Source organism: Brachyistius frenatus, unplaced genomic scaffold (assembly GCF_029030835.1).
Source record: "Brachyistius frenatus isolate BFR_SWC_R1_liver_20210118 unplaced genomic scaffold, ASM2903083v1 Contig_51, whole genome shotgun sequence".
In the NCBI taxonomy this organism is placed as follows: domain Eukaryota; kingdom Metazoa; phylum Chordata; class Actinopteri; family Embiotocidae; genus Brachyistius; species Brachyistius frenatus.
The window spans coordinates 119,852-143,131 of NW_027210650.1; the positions used below are offsets into that span (position 1 = coordinate 119,852).

The window sequence follows — 23,280 nt, forward strand, 5'->3', positions numbered from 1 at the left end:
AACGGGACTCGGACTGCCTTTAAATTAGCTGCTTATCGGTCTGCCGTTAAAAACACCTTTTGTTTGTCATTGGTTTCTAATTGAGCGCTGCTATTTTTAGACACCGCAACAAAGTGAGGCAGACAGACACTTTGATCTTTGCCTGAATGGGAATCGTGGTGCTGGAAGTGGGTCAGGTAAACACCGCTGCTACGCCTGTTTCCACCGTTTTGCTCCGAGACGGAGTGGACGGGTTTTGAAAGACTCTGCTGGACGTCCATACATTTTTTTTTTTTTTAAACGACAACTCGGCGAGACGCCGTAACGCCGCAGAGCTCCAGCTGACTGATTAATCAGGACGGAAGAAGTTTCACTGTTAACGAAGTTTTGGAGAGTATTTTACTGCAGAAAACTATCAAATGATCTTTTATTTTAATATTAATTTATCCAACTGTTGTTGGTACTTTAATGGTTATTGGATGCTGTTTTTAATGTATAAAAAAAGACACTTTAATAGCAATATTTGGACTGTTCCAAGTCAATAAGTGTAAATATCTCTGATTTATGTGATTCTGGTTTGGGATGAAGGACAACTTTGATACCCCGACATGGATGTAGTGAAATCTATGAATTTTGTTTTGTGTATATTTTTACGGAAGCATAAAAGATCAAAATCAGGTGAAAAACATGTGAACTGAGACTAAAGTTATTTAGAGTTCAACTAAATATGAACTAAATCGAAATTTTAGTTTTGTACTTAAAAACTTGATTTTGGATTACAACGCCAGAAATTTGCAAACTAAAACCTGACAAAAAAACTCAAACACATTTTTGTCAAAAAGACAAACATCACACTCCAAAATAAACACTGGGACAAACCGCCCTTAACATCCTCAGCATGAAGACAGCTGACAGATACAGGCGCTCGTTTTTCAAGTGAAAGATTATTTCCGGCTGCAGAGATGGAAGCTCATGCAACAAAAATAGACCCGGGAGGGAGCCGGAGAACATCCACCACACTACACGGTCTACACACGGATCCGTTCATGCATCCTCTATACCTGCGTAGTCAAGGTCAGTGGAGCACTCAAAGCTTTCCCATCATGCACTGAGTAAAAGGCAATAAAAAAAACAACAACAAAAGAAACCACTCCACTCGGCCGGGCATCGCCAACGTGACCATCTGTCTTCTGAATCTCCACTTCACCTCAGCTGCACGTCTGTTGACTGTCAAAAGAAAATAAATGTGGAGAGCCTGAAGGAAACCACGGCAACAAGGTGAGAGAATAAACCAGCTGCAGAACCAGAAAAGAGGTCACGATTCAAACTTCCTGAAGTGCATTCATCAGATGAAAAGCAGGTTAAAGAGAGTTTGAGTCATCTCTCCGAGTGCTGCTGGGAATGAAGCAAAAAGGCTGCAGAGGCCAAACAATCACAAACAGCAACTTCCTCGTCTAATCTGAAAAACGGCAGCCAGACCAAACTCACTTTATCTGTTTTACACCAACTAATAACCGGCAATAAATCTGCTGAATATCTTCAGGAGTCATAATATTTCTGAAGTAAGTGTGAAAATGTCCCTCAGTTTCCCAGATGACTTTTGGGCAACCAAAATAAAAAAAAAAATATTCAACAACAGGAGACTGATTGACAAATATTTACTGATTCATTTTCACTTCATTCAGATATTTTATACTCAATAAATAAATAAAAAATACTTTCCAGATCGGATCAATAATGACAATAACAACTTGATTTTTTTTTTTTTGCCTGACTTATCAAATAGTGTCTTAGATATGGAGAAATAGTGAATCACACATTTCAAAACAATGATGTTAAACACGACAGTTAAAGCACCCAGATTATGACGTCATATGACAAAAGAAGAGGAAAATCGGTGAAATTTAAAAAAAAACAGGAACTTCACCACAGCGGGTGAAACATGCATGAAAACATAAACTTATTACAAACAAAATGATTATTGAAAACAAACTCACCGTGAGCGGTCGGATCCGGATAGCTAGCACGCGCGTCTTCACCGCTCCTCATTTCCGCAGAAGAAAAACTAAAGACACGAAACATGTGGAAACCTTCATGCTCATATATCCGCTGTTCTTGTTTTCTTCTGACCGCCTCTTTCATGGTAAAAAAAAAAAAAAAAGAAATAAAGAAATACCTGCGTCAATTTCGACGAGCACGTGCGTTTCCCTCTGCACGCGACACTTTACGCACCCGCCGTTTGTTGTTGAGCGGTGGGAGCGCTCGATTCGTGTTCCTCTGCAGGCCAGCCGGGCGGTGTTTTTCAAAGTGTAATTTAAAGAACATGCAAACGGTATTAAGGCCTATTACATAAAGCCAAAACATTATTTAAGAATATACTGCAGCTTAAAATAAAAACAATTTTTAAAAAAAATATATCTAATTAAGCTTTTTTTTCCATCCCAAGTTGTATTTATTTATATTTTGTGCATATAGTTTGTATTTATATTATTTAAATAATATAAAAACTATTTTCACCCTGAATATATGCAATAAAACTAAATGTTATTACTTAAACATTTTGTATTCAATGACCTCCTTTATGCAGGTAAATAAATTTTGTGTGAAAGTGTCTTGATGTCAGAGAGCTGTTACAGAGGCCCATTCGGTGAGCTACAACTTGACTTGTGCTACATTAACTTTTAAATATCTGATTCTTGCACAGAGTTAAAAACTGCAGCTGACCTCCTGAAAATGACTCTAAGATTAAAAAGAAATATTCTTGAAGGATTGTTGAGTTTATATCACTTTCAGCTTGAGGAGGCTTCGTATTAGCGGAGCTCTTTTTTTTTTTTTTCCCCAACTCAGGCACCCTAAAGAAAAATTAAATCAGTCATCCTACATCTCTAATAGTGCAGCACATCCAGAGTTCTCTCTTTGAAGCCTCCCTGACCCGTCTTCTTTTTTCTTTTTGTACCCTTTAATTTACCTGCCCATCTAGGCCAGCGGAGGGGGAAAATTTGTTGCCATAGCAACCCCTCCGCAGAGGGCTGCTGCGGCGGCGGCGACGGCGAAGGGTTGCCCGAGCACACTGGTATTTAACCGCACACAGAGCAGGTCAGCGGAGACACGAGCTCTTCAGCTGCTGCAGAGGATCAGTGATCTGTGCTCCGCCACCCCGAGGCCGCCTTTCATGCTGCTCCACCGAACGCTTTCCAGATCCTCTTCTCTTTTTTTATTCTTTTTTGAACTTGGTCTAGTTTTAGGGGCTGATGAAGGCTTTATTTAAACCGGGCAGAGCATTCAGTCTGTTGTATTTAACTGGTGACGTAACAGAGCGATTTACTCAAGTACTGTTTTAATTTTAGTATTTAAATTTTTAGGCCTCGTTGTACTTCTACTTCACTACAAGTAATGACACCTTTTTTACTCAAGTAAAATACTCTTAAGAGTAAAAGTCCTGCAATCAAAATCTACATTGAAAGCACCTGAAGTGATAGTATGTTTATCTTTCATGTAAATTCATGTTTATTACATTCAAGCCAGTTCGCACAGTACTAAAAAATCTTTCTGTAGTTCACGGGGTTTTAAATCTGGTGTCTGGTGAGACATCCCCATGCTGGCCGGATGGAAACGTACTGAGCATGCTCAGTAGGCAGAACACACACACCTGGGACTAACTTCCTGTTTAGCCTAACGCTAACTCAAATTGGGATAAAATAATTCAATCGTGTGGTTTTTCTAGACTTTCCAAATGTTGTCGGACCAAACGGAACAAATTCCAACGGTGAAATGAAGTCACTTCTCAAAAGTTGTGATATACTCAAAACTGTTTCCTGCGTTTTACAGCTGCAAAAGGAGCAACGGAGAAGGCTAACGACTTCCTGTTTCTATGATGCGGCAACGCTATATTTTTCCTGATGCCTGGAGGATATACTACAGATTTATTATTTATTATGGACCTCCTATCACGTAATACGATGGAAGGGTGAAGACGGGTTTTTTTTAACTAATATTTTTGAAAAACATCATCTTACTGTTACCTCCTTCCTGACCAGATGCAAAAATAAAATGCTGCTTATATATCAAAATATAAAAATAACAGTAATATGAGCCATTTCACTGAAGATGGAGGTATTTAGGAATACCCGTTTAAAATTTAAAGCATTTATTGAACATATAAAAAACGGGTATGAAAAGGGCACAAATACACTGAATGTAAATAAAACTAACAAACCCTGATTGATAAAAAAAAAAAAAAAAAAACATGAGGGGAAAACAGTAAATATGTCATTTTGGACTGATTTAGTTCATTAATGCCAACATTTGTATTTGGTGACGATTCTTCAGGACAAAACACCAAAAAAACAACCAATCACAAAAGATCAACATGCTTTAACTTTACAGGTGCAGAATTTTCCAATAATTTCCGCAGGAAGTTATTAAGGATTGTTTTAAATATACTACAGATTTATTATTTATTAAAATAAAGCATCGCGTCTTAACGTGAATTTATGAGTGAGTTACATTTAGCATCTTTTGAGTTTCCCTGCTCATAAGCCTTCCCCCCCCCAAAAAAGGGACCTGGTTTTTGGTTGATTTTTTTTTGGTTGTTTAAATATCAAAATGTCGCAGCTTTAAACGCACAGGACCATCCAGTTCTTCCCGTCACCACCGGTGTGCAAAATACAGGAAAGTGAAATCGTCATTAAACCTGGTTCCATTTAAAATATAATACGAGGCACGAATAAGAAGATGATATACAAAAAACAACAACAGTGGACTTTACATGCTACATGACTGCAACCTGGGGTGCTTTCATCATCACAATAATAAACATACAGGAGGTTCCTTTCCCAGCTGAGGAACCACCTTCCTCTGAGCTTTGACTCAGAGCGCCCTCTGGTGGCCACCCTCGTCCACGTCCTCCCCGAACTGCGGTGCAGCCACCATGAGACGTGACGCTGCTCATCACAGCGAAGGTCGTCGTGGTCGCGTGGATCTGAATCAAAGTGCACATCATTAAATCATTAACTGTCCTCTTTCTCTCCAAAACGCCACCAAAGCGTTAAAAGGCTGTTCGACGTGGCTAATTAAGACATCTCCGGGGGAACCTGCAGCTCATTAATAAAAAAAAGAGAGAAAAGAAGCAGCAGCTACTGTCTGGAGCCGGTTGTGTTGCGGCGAATAATTAAAAACACTAACGGGAGGCGGGGCGGGCGATACGCTTCACGTCCGGCCTCGTCCTCGTCTTACAGCCCCTCCCCCGATGACTTCATCACACCGACACCGGGTACACCAATACCGGACCGGCAGGTCAGAAGTCACGCGGGTCTACAGAGCCACGCAGACGCACGGGTGTTTGAGGCACACGGGGAGGATGCCCCGGTTGATCTGGTGGAAGTCCACCAGCTGCAGCAGGTCGATGAACAGCGTCTGGCCGTCGTCCATCGTGAAGTACTTCCTGCCGCCGTCCTCGCACTGCAGTGGACGAGGAGAGAGAGCAGGCGGTGAGGGCGCGTCACACACACACACACACACACACACACACACACACACACACACACACACACACACACACACACACACACACACACACACACACACACACACGCCGAGGGGAACTCACGGGGATCACCAGGTAGTGTTTGGTCTTCAGCTTGTAGCACAGCGACAGGACGAAGCACTGCAGGTGCTGCTGGCTCTCACGGATCAGAAACATCCTGCAGGAAAAACAAACACACACCGACCGAGGAAGGATAAATCATTTCACTTCTTTACACACGCTGTGCATTGGCAGCACATCTGGTCCTATAATGCATAAATTTAGATTTATTGTATATAATATATATAGATATATACTGTACTGTATATACTGTGCATTTTATATTTTTACTGATACTTTACTGATATTTTATTGCTTTCTATTATTCTATTATTATCTTATTGCTTCCTGTATGCTGCTGTAGCGAAAAAATGTCCCCTCGGGGATTAATAAAGTAACTACCTAACCTAACCTAACCTAACCTAACCTAACCTAACCTAACCTAACCTAACCTAACCTAACCTTATTGCATTGTGGCCTCTTTTATTTTTTAGCTAGAAGTGACCATATTTGGACGAGCTGGGGAGGAGCAAAGGGTTGGATCTGACACTATGCCCCGCCCACCTATATTGGAATCCAGGCACGCCCTCAGCACGGACCTATTGTCCAAAATGTTATGTTTCCTTCGAGTAGCTGATAGGTTACAAGAACGAAGAAAACTTTGTGATTGGCCAGGACGTGTGTCACTCAAAATAGTCAGCCAATCAGAATAGAGAGTCATTTATATATTAAAAACAGCCTGTTGTTGGTAGAGCTGCAGAAGTCGACGTACGAGAGCTAATGCACTCAAACTGAACGTAGGCGTTTCATTTTAACGGCGATATACAGAATGGTTCACTATTTCCTGTCATCTGTCGTCCTGCACTCACCCGTCCACCAGCCCCTGCTTCTCTATCAGTCTCTGAGCTTCTTTCCTGGACACGCCGCCATGAAACCACGACTGGGTCTTATGAATCGCTATAAAAACAAACATAAAAGACATGAGGAGGATTTGTTTTTTTTAAGGAACACTTGGATCAGGACTCCGTCTCCTCTCGTGTGGACTTACAGGACGGCCTGGCAGCAGAGTTGAGGTTGGGCAGGCTGCACCTCAGAGCCTCTCTTCTCTAAAGACGAGAACCAGGAAACAGAAGGTCACAAAGAAACAATAATTACAGTTATAGTGTTTTATTCTTATTTACTACTTCGACTAAAAGGACACAAACGCAAAATAAAAACGGTTTCAGCTTCATAAAGTTGTTTGTTGGTTAATTTGTCCCCCCTCCATCCTCGCCCCCCTCCCTCCCCCTCCAGGCTCCTCCCCCTCCAGGCTTGTCCCTCCCCCCTCCTTCCATCCTCCCCCTCCAGGCTCCTCCCCCTCTAGGCTTGTCCCTCCCCCTCCTTCCATCCTCACCCTCCAGGCTTGTCCCTCCCCCTCCTTCCATCCTCCCCCTCCAGGCTCCTCCCCCTCTAGGCTTGTCCCTCCCCCCTCCTTCCATCCTCACCCTCCAGGCTTGTCCCTCCCCCCTCCTTCCATCCTCACCCTCCAGGCTTGCCCCTCCTCCCTCTCTGCGCTCTGGGCCTCCGTTGGGTTCTGGATGACCCGTCCTCCAGCTTTCCCTGAGAAGTCCATGGCCACCAGGCTGGCCTCCGACTTTGACTGCACACACAAACAAACACATTTTAATTTTTTTTTTTTTTTTTAAAACAACCAGTGTGTTTATCTGCCTGAACGTGATGTGACACAACAGGAAGACTCGTCGTGATGTTGAGTCATGTGACACTTCGTGATGAACTCACTTTGCCATCTGTGAGGTTTATTCCTTCCAGGCTTCGTGGAGCCGAGTTGGACAACTGGTAGTTACAGTGGAGCTTCTTCCCATACTGACACACACACACACACACACACACACACACACACACACACACACACACACACACACACACACACACACACACACACAGTCTCATTAATTCATTATTCAGTGATTTTACTGCCTACAGAACGGATATAATCCACTTTTCTTTTTTTTTTTTTGAAGAAATCCTGAGAATGAACCACCTTAAACAATCTCAACGCTGAAGTCCAACATGTTCGCGTCTGTTCGTTCTCGGCACACAAGATCTTCAGGGCCTGGACACGGATGGGATTTCTGGAAGGCTGTACAAACACACACACACACACACACACACACACACACACACACACACACACACACACACACACACACAAAAAGGTCACTTCAGCTCGGCCCGCCTGATCCCGTTCTGCCCGGAGGAGGAAGTGCTTCCTGCCCGGAGGAGGAAGTGCTCACCTTGATGCAGAAGGTGAAGTCTGCAGGTGCTCCGTAGAGTTTGCGGCTGTTCACCACCGTGTACACGTTCAAGTCCTCCAGATCGGCCACAAACTGCAGGTGACGAGGCTCCTGGTGCCCGAAAAACAGGAAGCAAACCCACGTTACAGCGGCCCGGTGCGAACAGCCCTCGTTACTTCTGTCTGGAATATAAAGCTGCGCTGACCTTGGACGAGCCCTTGGTGGAGCTGTAGAGGCCGGAGCGGCGGAGGAAGAAGTAGACCTTCCTCCAGGTCTTCCGGCTCGCTTCTTTAACCTGCAGGAAGCCCTGGATCTCCGGACACGTCCCCGACCTCAGCAGGTTCTGACGAGGAAACACGGCTCACTGTTAACATTTATCTGGATTAAATTCATTTTAAATAAATAAATTGTTCCCAAAGTTTCTTAAAACTTGTAAAATCAAGTGAAAAGATAAAAGTTACATAATTCTTTGGTGTTTTCGGTCTTTTTGTTCGTCAGTCTGAATAAAGCTGATGAAGCCCCGAGCCGCAGCCCTAACGAGGATTACCCAGAGTTCTTAGCGTCCGCTGATGTTCATGAATGAGCTCCTGATTTTACCTGAATGAGCTCTGATGATGTCATCCCTTTACTGACATCAGCGCTGTCGGAGATCATGCCCGCGGGGAAGAAGAGCTGCGGGAGGAAGGAGAAGGCGGTCGTTAAACCTCCTCCGAGGAGCGGAGACCTCATTTACAAGACAAAGAAGCTGCTTCTTCATCATCATCATCATCATCATCATCACTTCAGCTGATTCTGGACCGCGATTATCTCCAACGTTCAGATAAAGCTCATCTCGCAGGAGTCGCTCTGCTTCATGTTTTAAAAAGGTAAAATAATAACTAAAGCATTTAATCAGCAATTATTTAAATAACTGATTAATTGTTTTGTTTTTTTCCAGCCAAATCTTTTTTTTTTTAATTAGCTGGTTTTAGCCACACAAATATGCAGATTTTTGGCGTATTTTACAGTAAATATAATTTTTTTTAGTTTGAGAGTCATTTACAAAAACAAAGAAAACAAACAGCAGGCAAAAGACTATTTTTCAGACTTTTAGAAATCGAAAATCAGGCTGGTTTTTTTGTGTGTTGTTTTTTTTTACATTTCAGGCCTTATAGAAGCTAAATTAAGTGTTTTTATAGACGTTTCAAGACGATCAGATTCCCGTCTGCTCCTTCAGGAGGCGGTGTGGTCGCGCTGTTCAGGAACACCAACAAAAAAACAGTTTCCAGTGTTGAGCTGTCACCTCCGCTTTTAAGAGCGCTATCTGAAGCGTTGAGTCAGCGTGTCTGCACCGGCACGCAACCTGCCAATCATTCCGGATCAGAAACCACAGTGACGAGCGGCGTGATCGACGCCTGCCGTGACAACCTGTTGTAAACATTTTGTTTTTGTGTGTGAGCGCAGCGTCGTACCGTCGGCTTCCTGAAGAACTCGTACTTGGCGTAGTTTTTGCAGAACATGAGTCTCGTGTCGTCCTTCAGAGACCAGGTGGCCTGAACCTCCAGCACGGCCTCGTGGTCCTCCAGACATCTCTCTGGAGGGAGACAGGACGAGGCTGTGAGGGTTTAAGCGTTTTCATGTGCGTGTTTTCACTTCGGCACTCCGTTGAAAGGTTTTATTTTACCGAGGCCCAGCGAGGGGTGGAGCTCCAGGAGGGCCCAGTTCTCCTGGTCGCTGCAGTGAGTCGTCTGGACCAACAGGTGGCACACTTCTCTGGCCGTGGCCCCCGGAGAGACCCACACCGACCTGCTGTGGTTGTCCTCTCCGAACACCTGTATCAGCTGAGGAAACGTACAATTTTTTTTTTTTTAACTCAAAATTGTACTTAAAATACTGAAAAAGGCCTCACAGCAGTGTTACTACAATATAATACATCACATATTAGTATTCCAGTGTTTTTACCGCAATTAAATACATCATTTCCATTTGAAGCAATTTTTTTACACTGTAAAAAAAAAAACTCCGGCCAAAATACTAATAATTAAAGAAGTGACTTAAAACAAGTTGGCCCAAATCCATATTAACTTTAATACCAGACCTTAATATCTACAGTTTCCTCCTCATATTCAATCATTCACACAGATACCACAGAAACTTCTAACAACATGGTATCAGGAAAGGACACGTCATATTTATTTGGATTAATTTCAGAGATGTTTGACTACAAACAAAAACAGTCAGCTTGAAAACAGAATCAATCAGAGCCCTGACCAGCAGAGTAAAAACACCACACGTTGCATCAGCGTCAATAAACTTCAAGACAAGAAGCCAAAACCTGAAGCCAAGAAGCTGTCAGCTGTGACGCCGTGTTTTAACGTGCCCTGACACGCCAACAGAAAGGCCTTCAGATTCCTCCTAATTTTAGACTGACGTAAGGTGACTTATGTTTACTCTTCATCTTGTCTGCCGCTCAACTTTTTTTGGCTTCGTATCTAATCCTCCTTCCTCCTTCCTCCTCCTCCTCCTCCTCCTCCTGCTGAGGTGAACAGGCTGCAGGTGATTCCTCGGTCAGGACGTTAACTCAAGAGTGACGTCTGGATCCGAAGACGACAAAACCGGCCCGACCAGAAAGCTGCAGCTGTCAATCAAGATGCGCCGACTGGTCGGGCGAGTGTCTGCGTCAGTCGGAGATAAATAGAGGCTGCGTATTGACCCGGGGAGGATTACAGGGGTAGGGACGGAGACAACGGTTTATATCCTGTCAGTCCACATTTTAGTTTCTGTGACGACAACTCAAAGGCAACAAGGTGAGACAGCAGACATGAGATCAGATATTCAATCACAGACTGGAAAAAAAGTGTTCGTAGCTTCCAGGTCTGAAAAATGAGGTTGAAGCTGATGTGACTTAAGCTGCAATACCAGCGAGTGCCACTAGAGGTCGGCTCCAAAAAGCCTCCGGCTCCATAGACTCCCATTCAACTTCTCTCATCAAATCCAAAGTGAATAAAATGTGTCCATCAGTTATCTCGGTGTTGTTAGCTAAAGTCACTCCTTCTTCTTAGTTTTCTGGAGGTCCATCTGAAAATAATCCCTCATTCATTAGAAAAGAAGATTCAAGAAGACCTGTTTTTGGGGGCGTGTCTGTTTGATTGACAGCTATAACGAGAGTTTGTCACTGACTTTTCAAATTAAAAGTTCTCATATAGAAGGTTTTGAATTATTAATAACTAAAAAGACACCCGAAGCAGCAGCCGGTGTATTGGTATGGTGACTCACGTGTTTGGCGTTGGACTGTGGAGGCAGTGAACTGATGAGCACCGGAGACTTGGACGGGCTGCAGAGCTCTGGGAAGGGGTTGGGGATGGACGGGACGGAGGACGAGAAGAACGACTCGCCGCCTTTCAGCCTGGAGGAAAACAACAACTTCATATCAAGTGTAACGTGCTGCTTTAAAGATTTATGTATTCAGTAGGAACCAATCAGGGTTACAGGTGGAGATTCACTTTAATAATTTTGGTCTTTTTAATCACGAGTTTCTGTTTTGTCTTTTTAACTCACTACTATATCTGGAGTCACTGATCCCGCCTCGCCCCAGCTTATCACTACGTCTCCTTTTATCTTTTTATCTCCCAGAAGAACGTGTAATGATTAGTTAGGAGGAAGGTGGCGCTCTCACGTTTCTTTAGATAAATGAAGTTTGTCTCGAAGGCGTCGCTCAAGTCGAGAAAAACACAGCTAAGCAAAGGTTGAAGGGGCCCATAAATCGCCGTGGTGACAGCTCGCCCAGCCAGTATCAGCCGTCTTAATAGAAACTCGTCACTTCGTCAAACATCAGGTGACTGTTGATGAATCACCGACGTGAGTCAACATCCTTCCACCTCCGTCAGAGGGCCAGTGAGTCACGTACACTCTCTGTGTGTGTGTGTGTGTGTGTGTGTGTGTGTGTGTGTGTGTGTGTGTGTGTGTGTGTGTGTGTGTGTGTGTAAAGCGACACCGGTCGTACCTGCTGGAGGTGATGAGGATGGGCTGCGAGCGGCGGACGGACGGCGAGTCGGCCACCAGGGGCGCCAGAGTCAGCGTGGAGCTGCCCAACAGCGGCTCCCCTCCCCCCGACTCCTCCTTCCTCTCCGAGCCCTCGAACACTTCAGTCCACGGACCTGCCACCTCCATCATGTTACCTGGGGGGTGGGGGGGTAACATGATTAAATACTCCAATTATTGTCAAATAAAACAAATAAATGCAGCAGCTCGTGACTGTGGAGAAGATACGACCCCTGAATGTTAAAAATGTGTTACTTATTAAGATTTAATTAGCTGCAGATTAATTTTCAGTTAGTAGGCTTATTTATTTATTTGCTGCAGCTCTAACGGAGACATTCATTAATATAAAGATTATAAAGAATTTATATCTGCTTTAGAAATCAATCAAAAACTTAATCAACTTTGTTTTTACATCTAAAATGTACATTTGTGAACTTTAGAAGTGATAAATATATTTTAGATCTGCAGCTGATTATTAGAAGCCAATTTCAACCTGCATGTTTCTGATAAACAAGATGACTTCATGACAAACACACACACACACACACACACACACACACACACACACACACACACACACACACACACACAGCTACAAGAACAACAACAGCTCGGTTGAGTCACACTGTCGTTACTCAGAATAGACTTTCAGTGGCAGGAAGCCAGAAATGAATCTGAGTCTGAATCTGAATACACACACACACACACACACACACACACACGCTATTTTTCTATCAGGTGGAAACACGCACCCTGAATAAATCATTAATTATCGACCAGACGGTTTACAAACCGCTCTAACTGTGAAAAGGTGAAGCTATATTTTTTTTTTTATTTAAATCATCTCCATCCAAATCATTTCAAATCTCTCTATCAGCCTCTAAATGAATCAACATGAACATTAATGAAGCTGAATTAAAAGCTCACAACCTGAAAATCTAAAGAACTGCAGAACTTTCTGACTCATTAAATAATTTGATCCAAATCAAAGAGGAGAAAAGAGAAGAAGCGACGGCTTCACGAGCTCCCAATATTGATTTAATGCATTAAAAACAATCTGTGGCAGAAAACGTTCAATCCAGATTAGTAAATCTCTGAGTTCAACGAGTCCGAACCCTCTTAAAACTTTCAGTTTCTACAGTCTGTAGTTTTCCCTGCACACGTCAGGAGGTTCACCGGAGTTCAGCATTTTGACTCAAAAACAGGTCTTCTTGAATCTTCTTTTCTAATGAATGAGGGATTATTTTCAGATGGACCTCCAGAAAACTAATAAGAAGGAGTGACTTTAGCTAACAACACCGAGAGAACTGATGGACACATTTTATTCACTTTGGATTTGATGAGAGAAGTTGAATGGGAGTCTATGGAGCCGGAGGCTTTTTGGAGCCGACTCGCTGGTATTGCAGTTTAAGGCACTTCTACATCGCCTCATTCTTCAGACCTGGAAGCTTTATAAGGTATGAAGGTCAATACAGTGATGAAGGAGCCACTTCTATGATGAGGAACACAGCAAATACAACGTTGGGTTGATTCAAGATTCATTAATCATGTTGAGGAAAAAGGAAGCAACTTTGCAATCAAAATTCCCAGAATGCCTGTTTTCAATCGTACAATATTTTGCTGTTGTTTATCAGCTTTGTTGTTGAATTAAATGGTTCTAAACTCACCGCAATTAATATTAGAAGCATATTTTATTTACATAATTTAACCACAACGGCCAATATAAACTCCATCACACAGAATGGAGCTCTGAGCTGCTCTGTGGTTTTATTGCCATGCAGATCATGCAGCAGCTGATGAAAACTGCTGCCAGTCTGCAGCTTCAGAAACAAACCGAGAGCTTTGATCAGACGAGGAGGCAGGCCGGGCTGTCTGCCGCAGAGTCTACATGAACATTTTTCTTTATCCTCCAACCGGAGGAACCGACAACACGGCCCTGTTCAAACACAAAAACGCCCAGCGGATAAAAATCGCTCCGGTTTGAAAAAGTTTGTGTGTGAACAGGTGCACGTGGGTCCAAAAGACGAAGAAAGGTGCAGCTGGACGCACAAATCCAACCTGAAACCACACTTTGTCAGTCCATTACGTTTAAAATAGTCTGTAAAATGTACAAATATTATATAAAAAAAAAAAATACAAGTTGCACAAACCAAAAACATGAAACCTTCAAAAAGAAAAAATCTAAAAAATAATATGTAATAATAGTTAATGATAATGTTAATCATTTTCATTAATGATTAATTTTTTGAAGAGTTGCTGGGTCCATAAAAATATTTTAAAAAAAGGTGCCTTCATTTGCTCAGAGTCCAAAATTCAAAGATATCTAATTTATAAAAGAAACAAATCGTCACATTTAACAGGATGAAATGTGACTTTTTTTTTAAATTAAACAACCTTAAATGATAATAAAAACGTATTTCTAATCAATTCTGCATTGATTGCCTGATTAAGTCATTAGTTTCAGCAGAGTTTTAAGGACTATAATATTCATATTTCCAACAGTCGAAAATATTTTATTTGAAATGATATGAGAGAAACTGCAAACTTTCACAGTTGAGAAGAACAAATGTTGGAAAATTACTCCTCTCACTTTATCAAACCTTCAACACACTTCGGCTCGCTCCATCGCCCTACAACAACTTTAATTTGCGAAATAACTGTGCAGGTGAATAAATTCAATTTCACCAAGTGCACCATTAACACTTGAAGCCTCTGTAAATAAATTATTAATTATTGTGACTGATTTAACCGCTTATCATGTCTGGAGACAAAAGAGGATCAGCCGTACAAAGTGGAAGTCCCAATAAAACCTGCAATCAAAGCGAACACGGGTGAGGTGTCGGCGCAGGGCCCGAACGTTCATAGTGAAACTAAAAGAAAATGACTTCCTCTCACTTTAGAAAACACGAATCCACGTCAGCACACTTCTAATAAAGTGGCATGAAGACGGAGATAAATTCGGCTAAGTTCGGCTCACTCCATCTCTTTACATTCACTTTTTATTCGCGGTTGAAACCAGCCTGCACCTGTTGGGACTAGCCTAGCTTGTTAGCATCTCCTCACCTGTGAAGTGCGTGTCTCGTCACTCGGCGGGTTTCAGCTGTCAGACATCCTGCTGACTTTCTGAATGATGTCGACCTGTGAGCTGCTGTTATTCTCCTTCGAAAAACAAAAGCAGGACGTCGTGCCAGCACTGAGTGCCAACAACGGTATGTGTGTGTGTGTAGAGGGGAGGAGTCTGTCCGTCAGGTGTGCTCCCCTCCCCCCCTCCCCCTCCTCCCCTCCCCCTCCTCCTCCTCCTCCTCCTCCACTGAAGCCGCTGCAGGTTTTGGAAAAGCAACGAGATTAAACCTTCCGGGTTCATGTACTTTCGTGTCCTTTTTCATTTCTTTACATTTCTCTTTCTATTTAAACATAAATCATTAACAAACAAAGTATTTAAACACAATAAATTATTATTATTATTATTGTAAGTCGCTTTGGATAAAAGCGTCGGCTGAATGAAATGTAAAAGACTCCAACACTGATTCATTGTCTAGTTTTGAGTCGGAGGCTGTTCTTCATTGTTTTTGTCTCTTTCCAGCTGCTTGAATCACTTTGTCGTGTTTTCTGCATCTCTGTGGCCATTCTGCGTGAATGTGTGATCGCCTTGCTTGTTGTGTTGTGTTGTTGTGTTGTTGTGTTGCATCACCATGTGGTTATTTTGCATCTCTGTGGTTGCTTTGAATCCCTCAGCTCATTTTGTGCCTCTTTTCGCCAACTTTGCATTATTCCGTTCTCAGCGACCATTTTGCATGAATTTGTCTCTTTGTTGTTGTTTTGTATTTCTTTGTTGTCATTTTGAATCTTTGTGTTTGCCTTGACTCTTTGTATTTTATTTTTTTCTGGTCATATTGCATCTGTTTGTGTTTCTCCACAGTTTTGATTTGCTTCCAAACACTGAATGTTAAGTCACTTCATACCGGCTCTCCGTCGCCCCCTGCAGGTTGAATCTGGACAGAAAAGCAGTGAGAAGCTTGTTTTTCTGAGCTGAACATGTTTGTGTGAAGTTCAACCAGCAGCTCAGTCCAAGTTACAAATTAACACGGAAACTGTGGGAGCAAGAAAATACACTTCACAGTACACTCAGTGTTTTTATATATATATGTATATATATATTTCTGTAATATATTTACATTTTTATTTGTATAGCTGTTTATTAAAATATTTTATTTAACTTTTGAGTACATTTTATTGATATATTTGACTATTTATTTTTGCAATTTAGTTGGTTTTATTAGACGACTTTATTTTAATTTATTTCATTCTTCCTACTTCTGGTGTTTCCCGAGTGACAGATTGAGTTTCCAGAGTTCTTTTTTTTTTTTTTACCACCAAGCTTGTTTGTTATAATGAACTTATGTATTGCGTTAAGTGTGTGTGTGTGTTACATGCCATTTGTATGAAAAGTTTCTATAAATAAAGTCTGATTGATTGATAATCTTCATAAATGACTGTTTTAATAGACTGCATTTGATTTTGATGGGTGTACCTAATAATTTGACTGTTTCCTCTTGTAAAATGGCACCAATGTTGTCACTTTATTGGTTTTAATGGACTAATCAACAAATAATTTCAGCTCTACCTGACTGGAAAACCATAATGGAGATATTGTGACATCAGTGTTGGCCGGACGGAGACGGGACCCGACGGACCCGGGACCCGACGGACCCCCGAGTCTCTTAAATGGAAGAAAAGTCCGTCGGCTGTTTGGATCAAATCATGTTTATTAATGTGTTCAGGAAATCCCCACAGAAACAGTTTACAGGGGAACGTACAGATTTACAATCATTCTTGACAGAAGTGCCAGCTGAACCCCCCCGTGGTTCGACACCGAGGACGCCTGCTGAATCTCACGACCAGGTAACCGCGCACCCCGTTTCCCCTCAACAGGTCTACCGCCGAGTCCTTCCAGCTCGCCGCCGACAGGAGTGCCGTGTTTCGGCGCTAAAACGAGAAGCCGTCGCCTGTAAAACACCGAGACGCCCCCGACTCCGAGTCTCCTCTCGTCACGTCCGGACCGTTCACAGTTAAAGAGCCTTCATTTAGTTTTTGTTTTGTTTTGTTTTGTTTTTTGGTGCCAATCCTTCATCCCAACCAGGAGAATTAGACAGCTGGATGCTTTCGGATTTCAAAGTAAAACTAGCCAACCGTTGGTATGAGAGAAAAAAAAAAAACTCGTCAAAATCAGCCGAGGCCCTCGGACGTTACTCGTCACTACTTCCACGTACAGGATTTGTCATACTGCTCAAATGCATTTGGTTCTGCAGTCATTATACAAATAGAAATCCTAAAACTAGTCACAGGAAAAAAAAAAGGAAAAAGAACAACACATGTAACATCTGGTAAAGGAATAAACATGTGAAGCTTGTGAATGTATCGGGACACCTGTCTCAGGTAACCGGTTCGTCCAACACCTTTTTGTATCTTGACATGAAGTAGGAACTGTCAGGATGATTCGTTACACCGAAGGTCACCTCTCAAAAAAACAAAAAAAGATTTCAATTTTTTTTTTTTTTTTTAAATAAACGCCAGCTACCGAAAAAAAAAAGATCTGAAGAGACAAAAGAGTTGCATACATCTGCAGATTCTCTTTTTTATTTTTAAAGTCGAATTTAAGTTTTTGGGAGATTGTTTGGTTTTGCCTTGTGCTTCACGGTCTCGCTTCGTGGTGGGGAGGGGGGTGGGGTGAGGGAGAGAAAAGGTAGTGTTCACTGGAGAACCATTGCTAAGAATAACCTGTTATACTCCAATATAATAATAATAAAACAAACAGCATGATTTTCAAATGACACCAGAACGATCGAGGATGGGCGTGTTTTCCTTTTTTTTTTTCTTTTTCTTTTTTACAACTTTTTCTGTTTTTTCATTTGCTTCAACCTGATACAGGTTAAGATGCAATTTACTGAATCTCTTACAGGTGGGTCTGGAGGTTTTTCTAAATTAAAAAAAAAAAAATTAAAAAAAAGGGAGGGTGGGGGGTAAAATGAACATCTAGCATTCAGTCTACGCAGGTTGAACGGTTCTAGTTAACATAGATATACGCTACGGGGGAGTGGGGGGGAGGAGGAACGAGAGCTTGCACCCTTGCTCTTTCTTTGCCCTATGAAAACCATGCTTCCTCTGGAGAGTAAGGGTGGGGGAGGGAGAAGGGTGGGGGGGCCGTGCAAGACTGAGAGTGGAGGGGTGATGGGGAGGCGGGGGGATGCCGAGTGGGTTTGGAGGCTGAGTTTGGTGGATGGAGAGAGGGGGCTTGATAAACCAGACTGCTGATTCCACAGGAGGTGTGTAAAAGGCACGCCAGGGTCACGCCCAATCCCAGCCAGCATACGCAGAGACGCCTTCACACCCACCCACACACACACACACACACACACACTCGCTGACACACACACACACACACACACACACACACACACACACACACACACACACACACACACACACACACACACACGCCCAACACACACACAAGCAGCACAGGCTACAGCCCCGAGAGCACTGACGAGGGTGGAGGAGGAGGGCAGAGAGCGGGAGGAGGGAATGGAGGAAGTTCTTGAAAGAAAGAGTCGGGGCAGATCGGGGTGAGATGGGAGGGGATGAGGAGGAGGAAGAGGAGGATGGGGGTGGGGGGGGCTTGGATCCGGTGCTGCCGCTGTGTTGAAACAGAGAAAATAAACAACAAACAAAAAAAAAAAAATCAAAAAACTGGTGGAATGGATCATTTCTGGTTCTTGAGCTGGTTGGAGAGCCAGTCCAGGCCCTCGTACAGGCCGTCCCCGCTGGTGGCGCAGGTGGCCTGGATGTACCAGCTGCGCTGGCGCAGGGCGTGCAGCCCCAGCTTGTCTGTGATCTCGGCAGCGTTCATGGCGTTGGGGAGATCCTGGGAGGAGGAGGAAGAAGAAAAGGCAAGAGTGTCATTTTTAAATTTAGCGACTGTCTATTTATATCTCACAACGAACTCCGGCTGAACTCTCATCTTTATTCTCCCGATCGATCACTCCGGTTTCATCTGCGAAGACGTTTCACGTTCTCAGGAGCAGATTACAGAAAGTTTATATTTACTCGACTCTGACGTAAAGCTCTGATGTACGAATAACCTTTTGAAGTTTGACAGGTTACAAACGCAGAAACCTCTTCCCGTATCGAGTGCGCGTCCCAGTTTCAGACCAGAAATATCCTGAATCTCACTTTTTTTTAAAAGTTTAAATTACATTTCGAGACGCTTCCAGGAAGCAGAAAAGTGACCTCACCTGTTTATTTGCAAAAACGAGCAGCACGGCGTCTCTGAGTTCGTCCTCGGCGAGCATTCTGGACAACTCCTCCCTCGCCTCGTTCACTCGCTCCCTGTCGTTGCTGTCCACCACAAAGATGAGCCCTGAAAAACACCGTTCGGACCAGTCAGGACACCGCGACCGCAGCGGCGTGTTGTCGGTTATCTAATTTCACATCTTGTTCTTCTCTCCCCGGTTTAAAGCTCTGATTTTCTTCCAGTAAAATTTAATCCTGCATTTAATAATCTCAGTTTATAACCTCAAAACAGCTAAATGTCTCTAAAAAAGAAAAAAGAGTCTAATATCACTCACTGCATTCAAGTGGAGAAGACAGGAAGTCTAAAATAAAATGTGTTACTTGGCAGCTGCAGGGCTGTTGAGTGTGAACATTTTCCAAACTAAAAGGCTGACTAACAGCAAACTCATGAATTCAAGTGCAGAAGAATTTATTACTTAATGTTGCCAAGTCATTTTGGGACTCAAAATTAATTATGTAAAAAGCTGCATTTCAACACTTTCAAGTTTTAAAAGTTGTTGATGGATGAAAACCTGCTTTGAAATCTTGCGTTTTCTGCTTCGTGTTAATATTTGAGCAGGTGTGATTACGGTCCTGATGAGACCTGAAGACACCACAGGATGTTTGCAAACGGTTCATCCTCCCTGCAGCTCCACTGAACGGGCAAACGAGGATATTTCTGCAGCAGCATCAGTTAAATGATGAGGATTAAAAGAAAACCCACCACAAATGAAACGATTTCTCACTGATGTCTTCAGTTTACTGTTCATACACGACAAAGAAAATGCAGCAAATATTTCACATTTAGGCTCGAAAAGTGACCGAAAACGTAAAAATGTTTCTGTCAACTTCACTTATCGATAAATAAGAAAATGTTTGACTGAGCAGCGACTTCTCTACACGCCGAGGAAAATACTGATATACTGATATATTCTGGAGGTAGAAACATGATGTTTGAGGAATCCTCTCAGTTCCCGTGACGATAAGATGCGGCTGTATCGTTTATCACTACCGCAAGAATTCATACATTCAATTTCACACTCGGGCGCTCAGTATGTGGACGGCGATGTTGGCCCGATGCATGCAGAGGAGCAGCTCGAACCCACGAATAAAAACTTCACTGAAATCACAAAATGTTTCTGCAGACAAGTAAAAAAAAACAAAAAAAACCACACAAGCTCAGTTTTCAAAACTGCCAGCAGCTCAACACGACACGTGGAAGAACATCAGCCTTTACATTTTGTGATGATTTACATGTCAAGGAAATAGTAGTAGAGGATGCCACACAATAAGCCCTTTGAGGATTGAACAATGGCGCATGAGTCATTGGTTCGCTTCGCTTTAAGATCATCTTTTATGCACCGAGGAGGCCACCTATGGGCGGCAATGTTCACCGACACCAGCGAGTGCCAGCAGAGATAAAAAAGTCTCCCCTCACCTTGAGTGTTCTGGAAGTAGTGGCGCCACAGCGGCCGGATTTTGTCCTGACCGCCCACGTCCCACACTGTGAAGCTGATGTTCTTGTATTCTACAGTTTCAACGTTAAAACCTGGAGAGGTGGAGGAGAAGAGCGGATGAGTCACCGACCGGCACAGAAAAATATAAAGTAAAAAACAAAAAAAGAGCTGTGTGCAATTCAAGTTTTGGGTGTTTGAGACTCAACCTGCTGCACATTTAGTAAAAAGCTTTAATATCCAACAATCTGTGCCGGCAAATGGTTTTATAATTTAAAAATGAAGCTGAATTCAAGTTGAATTGAAGCTCTCGTTCGTTGTGTTTCAGACAACAAAAATGTGGTCGATAACAAGTACATCAAGGACTAAAAGGTGCCCTCAAATGTTTTGTTTGATTCCTAAACCAATGTACTTATTTTCTGAGGCCACAGTTCCTGATTTAAATCAACATTTTTATACAGTATTATAATCAGGCACAGTTTTTCGTGTATGGAAAACATTTGACATTTAATGATTTTGTCAAATCAAAGAAAAGGAGCTTTAAAGAACATTAAAACAACAGTCAGGGCTTTACAAAAAGTAAAGTTTGGGTTTCTGTACCATAAAAAATATCTGTATCAAATAACATTGAAACATTTAAAATGGGCACCCCGACACGTCCTAAAATAAATACACCTGTGATGTCAGGAAGTTTGATCTGAATCCATACCAATGGTGGGAATGGTGGTGACTATCTCTCCGAGCTTCAGTTTATAAAGGATGGTTGTTTTTCCAGCAGCATCGAGCCCGACCATGAGAATCCTCATCTCTTTTTTGCCGAACAGGCCCTTGAATAAGTTTGTGAATACATTCCCCATGGTGACGAAGCTGTCAGGAGCAGAGAGAGGAAACGGGGTTAGGAAGAGTCACTTACGTTTTTAGTTTCAGTGGAGTTATACGCCAAGAAGGGGGGAGGAGAGGGGAGGAGAAGGAGGAGGAAGTGGATCATCAAGAATACAACAACAGAAATGAATTATGTCATTAACTGTTGACTAAATGGTGAGAACAGGTGGATGACAGCGGAACATGGAGCACACAGGAGGGATGTTCACTGAAGCTAATGTTCAACGTTTCTCGGTTTGTGGCTCCACGTTGACCCGCCGGCGTCCCCAAAAAACACGTCCACATCCACCATGAGCTTCCGGCACCAACTTTTACACGACAATCTCAGTGTGTATATTTATTTATATATATATATATATATATAAATATAAATATATATATATATCAACTCGATTTAAGTGTGTACACGCAGAGGGCAGCTAACCCGGATGGACCCGCCGAGCCGAGCGGCCTGCTGCCGCCGCTGCTGCCCAGCTGGTCGGATCCTGTTCTGGACGAGGATCCGTCACGAGACGCCAACAACACCTCGACCTCCGCGAAAACAAGAAAACAAAGGGAAGAGGCCGACCGTCCAGCCGACTCGAAGTTAAAGAGAGGAAACACGGAGTGACCGGGTCGGTGACCGGAAGCTCGCTGTTAGCTGTTAGCTCCGCTGAAGGGCGGATGCTGCGGCTAAGCTAGTTAGCTTCACTAGCTCACGTTAGCTAGCACCGTTCACGAAGACGTCAATTTTTAAAGTTGACAAAAAAACAACAACAAAAAAACAACAAAAAAACACGGCGATACATTATTAACGTGTCGAACACCGACGTGTTGTGAAGACGGTCGGCGAAACGGAAGGGGAGAGTCCGGCTGAGAGAGCCCCGCGGTGACAGCTCGCTCCTGCCCGACCTGTCCCTCCACCGGAGCCGCCGCGGAGCGAGCTAGCCGCCGCGGAGCTAAATGCCGCGTCACAGTCCGGACAAGAACACCGTGACGTCATGTCAAACGCCGACATAAACCGGGCGCTTCGCACGGAGCGACAACCGCCGCGCACAGTGTGACATTCCGGGACAAACGGAGCCGAGTCGGAGCGGGTCGGTACCTCTAGAAAGACAGCTTCTCGATCTTTCCGTTATCTTTCACTGTCACTCCAAAATGGCGTCTTGCGCAACCAGGGAGACACCGGCGCGCGGGCGCGTCCCACTATCAACCCGGAGCCAATCACAGCGCGACGTGGCGGCGGCGAAGGCCCGCCTCCGCTCCGCCGCGGTCCAATCAGCGTCCGCAGATCCCGGCGTTGCACAGGGTACAAAATGTCGAGGAAGTGAGCCGCACACAATTTTATTCAAGTTTCAGGCCCTCGGAGATGTGGACAACACGGCGGGATGACTGGACTCTGGCTGGGTTTCCTCTGCTGATACCGCCTCACGTCTCTATATGAGCGGCAGCGACCCACCCAGGCCGTCACAAAGGTCCCTGCTCAGGCCTATCACAGCTGGGCCCGGGCCCCAGGTCAGGAGGCCCCTGCAGGAAAACACCTTTATTTAAAGAGTTAATATTTGTTCTCTGAAAGTCACAGAGCCTCGATAAAATGCACAAAATAACCACAGAGATACTGAATAAATAAAAAGAGACTTAAAACAAAAACTCATAGAGGCATCATGTTTACAGAGACACAAATAGTGGATAGAAAACAACCACAGAGTCAAAACAAGACCATGACGTGACACAGATATCATTAGTCACAAAATGACCA

At 43.3% G+C, this 23,280-nt stretch overlaps 2 protein-coding genes across 3 annotated transcripts; both read right to left on the reverse strand.

The window, feature by feature from the left end:
- Nucleotides 1–4,129: 4,129 nt before the first annotated feature.
- On the reverse strand, nt 4,130–15,004 carry grb7 (growth factor receptor bound protein 7). 2 transcript variants are annotated; one of them, XR_011311145.1, is made up of 16 exons: nt 14,941–15,004; nt 11,840–12,014; nt 11,113–11,242; nt 9,521–9,677; nt 9,309–9,430; nt 8,455–8,529; nt 8,063–8,200; nt 7,858–7,968; nt 7,605–7,703; nt 7,343–7,426; nt 7,086–7,202; nt 6,612–6,669; nt 6,433–6,520; nt 5,588–5,681; nt 5,164–5,439; nt 4,130–4,960 (listed from the first exon to the last, which is right to left on the reverse strand). XR_011311145.1 is itself a non-coding variant. In XM_069704476.1 (15 exons), exons 2-15 carry the CDS (start codon nt 12,007–12,009, stop codon nt 5,293–5,295), a joined length of 1,590 nt encoding a protein of 529 aa, XP_069560577.1. In that variant the 5' UTR covers nt 12,010–12,014; nt 14,941–15,004; the 3' UTR covers nt 4,130–5,292. The 2 variants fall into 2 exon arrangements, 1 of the variants encoding a protein (XP_069560577.1); XM_069704476.1 differs by having other exon boundaries at nt 4,130–5,439.
- Nucleotides 15,005–16,625: 1,621 nt separating this feature from the next.
- arf2b (ADP-ribosylation factor 2b) lies at nt 16,626–22,554 on the reverse strand. The gene is given in 7 exon segments (XM_069704479.1): nt 16,626–18,298; nt 18,338–18,799; nt 19,170–19,294; nt 20,645–20,755; nt 21,370–21,527; nt 22,353–22,399; nt 22,402–22,554. Coding segments are annotated over 6 exon segments (741 nt in total). The 5' UTR covers nt 22,540–22,554; the 3' UTR covers nt 16,626–18,298; nt 18,338–18,637.
- Nucleotides 22,555–23,280: the final 726 nt, after the last annotated feature.